General features: G+C 45.3%; 1 protein-coding gene and 1 non-coding gene across 4 annotated transcripts in view; both read left to right on the forward strand.

Annotated features, from left to right (window-relative positions):
* The first annotated feature begins 2539 nt into the window (after nt 1-2539).
* On the forward strand, nt 2540-2613 carry trnar-ucu (transfer RNA arginine (anticodon UCU)). The gene has a single exon. It is a non-coding gene; the product is annotated as a tRNA-Arg (tRNA).
* Nucleotides 2614-5024: 2411 nt separating this feature from the next.
* kirrel1a (kirre like nephrin family adhesion molecule 1a) overlaps nt 5025-9774 on the forward strand; it is a 26363-nt gene continuing 21613 nt past the window's right edge. For all 3 annotated transcript variants that reach the window (XM_031850781.1, XM_031850783.1, XM_031850782.1), the window contains exon 1: nt 5025-5325. In XM_031850781.1, coding sequence (XP_031706641.1) covers nt 5280-5325 — 46 coding nt within the window. In that variant the 5' untranslated portion in view covers nt 5025-5279. The remainder of the gene's footprint in view (nt 5326-9774) is intronic.

The raw sequence follows: 9774 nt of genomic DNA on the forward strand, positions 1-9774 counted from the left end.
GTATTGGACATGTCCAGACGCTACATACACTGCGTCATGGTTTCACTAGAGGAGAAAGGATTCATCCTCTGGTGACCATGAATGTACAAAATGTCGTGGCAGTCCATCAAATAGTTGTTGAGATATTTCAGTCTGGACCAAAGTGGTGGACTTGTCTTAAAACGTGGCTAAAAACTGAATTTCATGTCACCTCCTTGGCCTTTCCTATAAATCCTTGACCTCTGACCTTCTGGGTTGGCCTGCTCTTCAAGCTGCTCGCTCCCAGACGCCTGCTGAGCCGTTCCTCCCGAGACCCTGGGGCCAAAAATCGTGGAGTCAGATACAGTAATGACGGCGTTAATATGTTATCTGCTGTAGGGGAGAGCGGGGTAATGTGAGACATTTTTTACATTTGCTCCCCTCTAGGCGAGCTAAAATGATATACCAGTAAAATTTACACATTTCCCATTAATTCAGGATGTTTCCTAGCAATGGAAATGATCAGAATGTCTTCAGGACAAAGGGCAGTGAAAATATGATTGTTTTTTAAAAAGTGGTCTTGTGTCTCACTTTACCCCAGCTTAGGGGTAAAGTGAGACAGACCAGAGAAATCAAGGGGGTAAAGTGAACCAGCTGGGGGTAAACTGATCCACTTACTTTTTCCACTTTGAAACTACCATAACAACACATGTTGTAACAGTTAGAATCCTGACAGCTAGATTGACAACCACACATTCCAAAACTAATATCGGACTAGTAACAGAATCAGCGACGAGGCTCATGTTCGGCCAGCAGGAGTTGTGTGGACAGCATTGGGTGAACACGAGCTCTGGAATGAGTGGGGCCAATCCGGGTTGGGACCCGGCACCCTGGGGTGAAGTCTGGAGGTTGAGCGACAGGGGACAAAGACCGGGCAGGACGTTTAGGAAAGGGGGACAGTTCTGAGCTCGGGGATCAGATGCTGCACACGCTGCTGGCTGCTGGTTTGACTGTGTTTGTGTCCAAGACTGCATGTCTGCTCTCTGGTGAGGGTTTGCTGTTTAACTTATTAAACCAACCGATCAAGTCTTCTCTTAGATTAGTGGGATCACCAGAATTAAAAGCGAAACTGATTTCTTAGAAAAATAAGACTGATGGTGATTCATTACCTACACAGACAAGTTTCATTTCTGCTCCGTTTTAAAGTCGGAGGACATTTCTTCAGTAACTCTTCAACCAGACGAGGACGTGTCGAAATTTGCCTGGAAATTGCTTAATTTTGCAGAGCTTGTGGCTTTTTCCCCCAGAGCAATTGTTCAATAGCATTTCTGAAAATGACTATGAAAGAGCTCGTGTCTGTTGCGTTGATGCAGTTACAGAGTTATTATTCAGGGTGCTTGTTGCTTCGCGTGATTAACAGGATGGGTGGACCGGCAGACTCACACGGGACAAAACCTGGCTCTGTGTTCCACTGGGGTGTCCTTGATAAGTGCACAAAGACAGCGAAGATGACAAGAAATGAATTATGGTGTCACGCTGTGGTGGAGGGCATGTGGAGGGGGTGGGGGCAGAATTGGTTATCTGATGCAATCGTGGTGTAACCTCTGTTATTCTACAGCACTGTTGCCATATAACGCACCTCCACTGGGTGGACCTAAACATCAGTGAGAGTGAATGATGAGTCCAAGACTATCAAGTGTAGAATGCCCGTAAAATGCCCATTTCCCGCTAAATAAATCCCTTTACATGTTTTCACGGAGCTATATTTGTTCGGGATATCAAGCATCCGCTCTTATTGCATTACTAATTAGAACACGTTCCTTTTCTCTGTGAATTGGTTCAAAATGTCTTGTTTCGCTTTTTGTTTCTAAATCTGTCAAATCGCCGACAAATAGCCTAATAAATATAATATTACAATGTGAAAACGAGGGACACAAAGCTCCGACAGGCACCATTTTGGCTCTGTTCAGGCTTTTTATTATTTTATTTTTAGCGACGTGCGTTAAACCAGCATGGATTAAACAAGATATCCGGTTGCGCAGTTTCAAAATGAAAGCCCCAGAGGCCTTAACATTTTTTTTTATTAAAACAAATATTGTGTTCACACAGTTCTCAATTGTTTATGTATCTGTACACACTGCTTACATATTTAAGATAAATCTTTACTTGTTTATGTATTTCATAACAATGTTGCAATGTTAACTCTCTAATAGATTTTCACTTTTTGTAAGTACAGTTCTTGTTTTTATTTCATCGTTGCTTTTGGCAATTTAGACGCATGTTTCCCATGCCAATGAAGCCCCTTTGAGTTGAATTGAATTGAACTGAAATAGCGTCTACGATGAGGTGACTTTTATTTTTTCAAACACGAGCTGTAGACTTCCTGTTGCACGCCGGCTAACCTGACTCATCTCAGAGCGACTTCCCACCTCAGATGGAGCAACAGCGCCCTCTGGTGGTCGGGCCAGGCAGAGCCAACATGTCGGCCCAGACTGGTCCTGATGCTGCGAGGATGCAGAGAGCAGCGATATGAGAGGATATATGTATGTAAAGCGTGCCAGGCCCGGTTTATCCTGGCGCAGTCTCTGTGGCGCAATGGAATAGCGCGCTGGACTTCTAATCCAGAGGCTCCGGGTTCGAGTCCCGGCAGAGATGAGTCACTCTGTGTGCCACACGGCAGACCTGCGGTCATTTTTGTATGTTGGAAAAGATGATGATGTTTTGGATGCAGATGCTGTAATAGTCGTTCCTCACTATCTGAGCAATAATGTAGTTTGTAGTGAACAGATAAGCACACGGACCCATCCGTCTTCCATGCATGCGAAGTCAAATCTTTTGTTCTCTTTTGGTAAATTTACACTAGCTGTGAAAAAATCGTGAGTATATATTAAGTCCATTTTTAATTCGGTGTACTCATATGAGCCTGCTTGTTTTCTTTACTGATACCATTGTCTTACTGCGGCACATATACGTTGTATCTTTATTTGTATGATAGGCTACATTTGATTTTACCTGGCTTTAAAATAAAAAAGAATATTGTTTTATCTTTATTCTGCTTTTTGGGCTCGATTTCTACAGAAAAAGGAGTTATAACATGTTAAAGGGAGTAGCATGGCTAACGGGTTAAAATGATCTTGTACAAAAACCTTGGAATTTGACAGTGTGCATTTTCAGTAGCCTGTGGCAATTATCACAATTACAATTATAGTATTGGAATTAAACTTCACACACGCACACACACAACCAAAAATAAATTACAAAACATTATAGACTACACTATATTTTCCCCGAGTTATCCGTGAACCATTCACAACACATCCACATTTGAATTATTACTTTTAGTCATTTTCTGCATTTGTAGTCCCTCCTGCGGGCTTTTGTCAGACAGTAAACGTGGACACAAACCAAAATATTCTGGGAACAAAAAAGGTGAATATATCTGGTGTGTGCGCATGCGCAGATATTTTTGGAACAGTGTTCCAGTTGCGCTTGGGCCACGGTCGTGCTTGGTCGACGACGCGAGGGGGCGCTCCAGTACCGGCGTAAGTCCCTCTCCACTGGACTGAGATGGAAGGAAACCGGCTCACTGTGCAGACCAGTGACGGCTACGGTCTCCCGCAGAACCATCACCAAAATCTGTAGCCTACATTATGTGACAGGAATGAGGACACGGTCCTTTTATTCATCATGTGTTTGGGCAGTTGCTTCACAGTGACATCATTGCCTTTCCCTCTAAATAATATTATTCTAGTGTCCGTGAATACCCGCACAGTACTTTTGACCTCCTATAACTTCTATAAGCATCTCCTTCTAATATTAATTTGACCTTAAAGCTCCGTGTGACATCATGATACTATGACATGCTCAGTTATGTTCAGTAACAGCTGACCTCATTCATGCTATCTTCTGATGTATGATATCTCTAGATATTTATCTTTTAAGTGTGACATCTGCATCACTCTTAAATAAAAATGATTTAAAAAAACTAGGTGGATACAGATGTGGAGGTAAGTTACGGTGTCTAGAATGACATCATCACCTAATGAAACACTGTGAACAACAGAAGTCAAGCAGTCCCGACCACAGCAAATGTGTCAAAAGGGATTATGCCCTTCTAAACTGGTTTATTTCTCTTTTTTTCCGTCATGTATTTTTTTGCCGGTGTTGGCGTGTGCAGGATCCAGAGGGAGAGAAGAAAGAGGGCAGTGCTGTGGTGCTGCTGACGTGAGAGAGAGAGAGAGAGAGAGAGAGAGAGAGAGAGAGAGAGAGAGAGGAATGCCCCGTTAATGAGAATATGACGTCAAGTCAGAGAGATTACAGCGAGGACAAAACCGGAAGTAGAGTGTTGTCGCATTGTGTGAACTTTTATTTTATTCTGATTTGTCAGGAATGTCAAAAATGTTTTTGAACTTTCTTATTGTTTAAAAAGAAGACCTTGTCGATGAACATCTTTATATTTATAGGTCTTAAATTAGAGTATTATCATTGGGGGATATATATATATATCCCCAATGTAATAATAACTATTGAATTATAAAAATTATTTTGCAAACTTACCCACCATACTTTTAGATGAATAAAAGTGCATTCTCTAAATATAAGAGTTACCAGCTATGAATCCCTCAATGTTTCCTAAAAAAATCTCAGAATAAAGACAATTATTAGAAGAGTTTTGGGGTTACAGAGGCTACAGCGTGCACATAGTCATGCTTATACTTCTGAAGAAAATGATTCCAGGACAAAAATTCTGCAGGGTTTATTTTGAAGGAAAAGCTTTTTTTATTTTTAGGAAAAAAAACATTCTATATGACAGTGGCACTTAGAAGAGGAGTCACCTTACATATGTTGTAGAGGGTTGTACAGGACTAAGCAGTAAATGTAACATCAAACACAATACACCCTGTGAATATGATCTAGAAGAAATCTATCATGTGTTTATTATATGAATACTACTTTTGTTGATAGTTTGTTCTATATATAATTATTGACTAACCGTATAGCAACCGTCTTGTTCAAGAGGATTTTATTTTGAAGAGATGACCGACGGTTTCCGGTGTCACCGCTGCTAGCTTACCGCGTCCGCGTAGATTAGAAAACGGACTGTCGCTGGAGAGCAAAGAAGAGGAGAGAGGCGAGAAAAAGCAGTGAAATGGTGTAAAACCCGAGCAAGTCTAAGCCGAGTCAGGGGACACACGAGGAGGGACGACGCAGGAGGATTATTTTTCAAAGCATAATTACTATTAAAGTCAGTAAACTCCCGCTTTTTGATGCTGTCCTCACGGAGGTTTGAGCCAATAACGGACTTATTGGTCGGCTGAACCATGCAGAGGCTGCTGCTCCTGAGTTTGGTGTTGAGTTTTCAAACTGGTAAGGCTGCGTTTCTCTCTTTTTAGCGCATAACACACGGCGAGCAATGTTTGACTGTAATGTTGTGTGAAACTACAGAGGCTTTAACACAGAAAGAGCCCTCCATTTGTATTTCTTCACAAGTGTGTCTTTTGTCGGGGAGATAAAAGGAGGACAGGCACATAACGTGATTTCATAGCATTCCCATATGAGCCGCAGCAATGGATCACCTTAGGCGTGTGTGGGTGCGCGTGTTCGTGCACGTGCGGCATCGTGCGAGCGCGCTCGCGCGTGCGACAGCGTGTCCGCACCGCAGCAATGGTTAACCGCACGTTTTCTTTTTTTTCTTTTTTTTTTACCAATCATTGTCTCGCGCCGCTGTCTGTACGCGTGTGCGAATACACGCGTTCGATTGCGCGTGCGTGCGTCCAATTTGAACATGACTGGCGCGTGCGCGCCCACAGGTCTGAGTGACCTTTTGCACATGACAAACCCCTCAGTGGCGTTATTGAGGACGCTGAGGACGTGACGGGAATGACAGTGATTGACCAGCGCTGCTCTACATGCCAGCAGCATCTGAATGGCTTGTCAGTCAATGAGACCACTTCCACCAGCCCCTGTAGTGATCCTGTAGTGATCCTGTAGTGAAAGACAGCTTATCTACCCCCCCACACGCACACACACTCTGATGCTCCTGTCCTTGTGTCCTACCTATGTGCTTGACACAAAGCCCATGTTCACCCTCTCTGTGCATTCCATGATGGCACAATGAGGCGTGTGCACCTAGCAGCAGCAGCACCCATGCATCTGCTCCCCCTTCCATACCTGTAGGGTACCAGGTAGGCTATTGGCTTATGATAATCACAGCTGTAGCCGAGTTGCTGGGAGACAGGAGGCTGAAGGAGGAGGAGGAGGAGAGGATGGTTGTAATTTCCATAAGCTACCTGTTTGATCGAGGGATATCTGTGTCGTCGTGGACGCGCTTCCACGGCAAACCTCCCTTTCCCCCCCCCTATTGTCTACCTTGGCTGACCGGGAGCGTGCACGGCTGGCCGGCTGGCCACTTCATCATAGGTAGGGGGCGTGTTCAGGGAAGGGAAGGTATGGAAAGGGATGATGTCACCGTGTCTGCCAGGCTTTGTATCGCTCAGCCAGGCTCGCCGTGCTCGGCATCCACCCATGGTGTGCTGTTGAGGGTTCACGCAAGCGCGCCGCAATCTTTCTACAGCGAGCAGCAGGCTCATTTTCATCGACCAAGCAGGCGCTCCTCGAATCCACGTATGACACAATCTGGCAATATGTCGGCAGAGCACGCAAACACACACTTCCCCCCCCCTGCTCTCTCCATAGAGACCCCTCACTACTGTCGCATGCTGTTGCCCTGTTTGTCCACTCATAAACCATTCAGTCCACATGACTAGCTCAGTAACACATGCGGACATGCATAAACACACACACACACACATAAACACAGCCTTATTTGCATGTGTGGAGCCATGTGCCCTATTGTCTGCTGTAGAACCATTACAACTGTAAAGTCCATTATTACTCCGCGTTTGGCTCTCGAGCACAAAGACGTTTGCTCTCGAAGGCAAGATTAGCAGGCTGCATTTGTTCAGTGCGATGTAAAATGGTGTAGTAAATGTTGCACTGTGCTTTTTGAAAACAAAAACAAGAGAGGAGTAAACATTACCCAGAGAGAGAGCTGGAGTTAATATCGCCTTTAAAAGAGATGACACTCGTCTTTAGGTTTTGGGAGCATTTTTCTTCAGAGCACCCAGACTCTTATCTTTTCATTAGACAAGTAAAACATTATTTCATGGCCTGCAATTTGCACACATGTAATTGCCTGCTAGTGCTAATGATTGGATGGTTATTAGTCAAGCGACTAATTAAAGCTTTGGTGAATCACAAGTTATTTAGTTTCAGTACGTCTAGCTGCACCACCGGTGTGATTGATTCAGCATCCCGGCCTTGTATCTACATACCAGCCTGGTAACACGTCCACCATTAATGCAGCTGTTTAATGTTACTGCATAATCAATCATCGCAAACGCACGCCTTTAACTTCCTAATGAGCAGGAGAGCCTTGATGCTTGGACTTGCAGCACTGCACCTACGGGGGGGGGGGGGGGGGGGCCTCAAATGCTGACTCGGACAAAGGCTCCGGTGCAGGTGTGCCGTGTGTCAGCCTCCGTCCCTTTGTGTGGATGGAGGCCCTGCATCACAGACAGACGGATTCCTGTGTTGTGAGCAGCGAAGAAAATATTCAGATATTGCTGGAGTCAGACAGATTAGAGGGGGGGGGGCTTCTATGCTCAAGGGTGGTTTGATCAGTAAGGTTGTGGCCACTGCTGATGTAATGTCTCAAAGTGGGCTGTAACAGTTCAAATAACAATGAAGAATTAGCAAAGCCTCATAAAGAATCCAGCGCGATACTAAAACACTCTGTTAAAACTGCTGATTTACAACATTTGATGCATTCCTGCCAGTAATTCTCTGTGACATTTTTATCTAAATAAGTTCTGAATTTTCCGCTCTCGGTATCTGATTCATACACAGTCACTCTGGAGACTGCTGGTACATGAAATCTTTTTTTTCCTCCATTTTCTGGGCAAACAAATCCTCTGTTACGCAGCAAGTGATGTGTTTTATGTATTCACAATGAATAAAAGAACTGAGTAGTTAGCTCGAGCTAATCTCAGTATAACCAGAGCCCTGTTTCATTACACTGGAGGTCTGGAGATATTCAAACACTGTGTTGGTTCGAGAAGGATGGGGGGGGGCGTAGTGGGCTGTAATAACCACTAAAACTGCACTTGGGAGGACTGGTTCCTGCTCATTTAATGGCTGTGAGAGATTTGAACATGAGCAGTAGTGGCTGCTACTGTGGCTGATGAAGAAAATAAAAAAGTGCCACCTACAGAAACTCCCAACATGTCAACGTCCTCCTATGAGGAGCTCATGGATTATCACTTACAGAATTATTTACAGCTCTGTGAGCCTCTCTGAAGGTGCTCTGCCGTGGTTTCATGGCCAGCCAACCATTTTGTGGCGCGATGGTGAACCCTCTCCGGCTCAGAGTGGAGATCTGGAATGACACATGTAGCGAGGCAGAAGTCTGTTTTAAATTTTGATCCCAGCGTGAGCGAGATGTGGCTCTGGAGCGTCCTACTGTTGATACGCAAATATGGGTCACGGTTCTTTTAACGGGATCCGAATGAAGCCTATTTGCCGAAAAAGCATCCCTAATTGACATCAGCCACTGAAAGCAATCACTGTGATGTCATGATGTACGTCCATGCCTGTTGTTGCTCATTGGGCTCTGTTCAATCAACACATTCTTGGCACATGTGTCGCGGCGCGTGTTCCTCGGTGTGTGACGTGGTGATAGCTGTCCCCCCCCCCCCCCCCAGCTGATGTGTTTGTCTCAAGGCATTCCTCTGGACACGAGGGTCCCAGAAGGCTTCTTGAAGCGGCGCTTGGAGAAAAAGAATCCGCTTGCAGTGAAAACCTGAAGAATGTAGTCAAATGGCTTCATTATCAAACTTGTGGTCAGAGAGGAATTCAATCAAAAACTGAACAGCTACAGTTTCTCAAGTGAAGCCTCAGGAGTTAAAGGCCCCATAACCTGATTGTGTTTGACAGGCCGGGGGCATCCAAGTTATAAAAAGACAGAGGGGAGAGAAAAACACACACATCCCCTTAAAACGCTTCTTTATGCAGAGACCCCCAAGCAAGAGAGGAACACTTTATCACATCTGACTGAATCTATTGGCCTTGTTTTCACAAACTGCACGGCCACATTCTGCAGCGAGGACCAATTTGGGGTGATGGCCAAGGGGTGGGGCGGGTTACCAAAAAAAAAAAAAAAAAAAGGTTGTTTTGGGGGGGAGAAGTGTGAGAGAAGGAGGGGGGATAAAGAGGGGTAGTCTTGCGGGCAGGTGGGTGAAGCCTGATGCAGAGTGATTCAACTTTTTCTTTGGGGGGTTTGTTTAAAAGGTGGTGAGGTGGGGGGGGGGGGGGGAAGATTGTAGTGTAGGGAGGAGGGCGTGCTGGATGAAAAGAAAAGCGAGCCGGCAAAGAGGAGAGAGGGACGAGGACGACGGAGGAGCGGTCGGGAGGCCAGCGGCTGAGAGGAAGGCACCATTACTCAGGCCTGACTGCTCCCTCAGTGGGGACAGTGAAGCTGCTCATTCAGACAGAATATGGCCGAGGCCGGTTCAAAGGCTACATTTGCGCTGGAATCTGGAGTGATTGAACCCACGTCTGAGGGCCCAGCCGAGCTCCCCCCCTGCCCCGTCCCCGCTGAGGTTAATTGGCTTTAATCGGCGTTGCTGTTCACTTTCTTCTTCGCTTCCTTGCCTTTCTCTACCAAACATGAGCCCTTTTCTGCTCACCAAAGTTCATTCTTTCTCCCTCTCTGTCCCCTCCTGGACTTTTCTTTTTTTTTCAATCCGACTCCCCCCC

Source organism: Anarrhichthys ocellatus, unplaced genomic scaffold (assembly GCF_004355925.1).
Source record: "Anarrhichthys ocellatus isolate YVR2014 unplaced genomic scaffold, GSC_Weel_1.0 scaffold11, whole genome shotgun sequence".
Taxonomy (NCBI): domain Eukaryota; kingdom Metazoa; phylum Chordata; class Actinopteri; order Perciformes; family Anarhichadidae; genus Anarrhichthys; species Anarrhichthys ocellatus.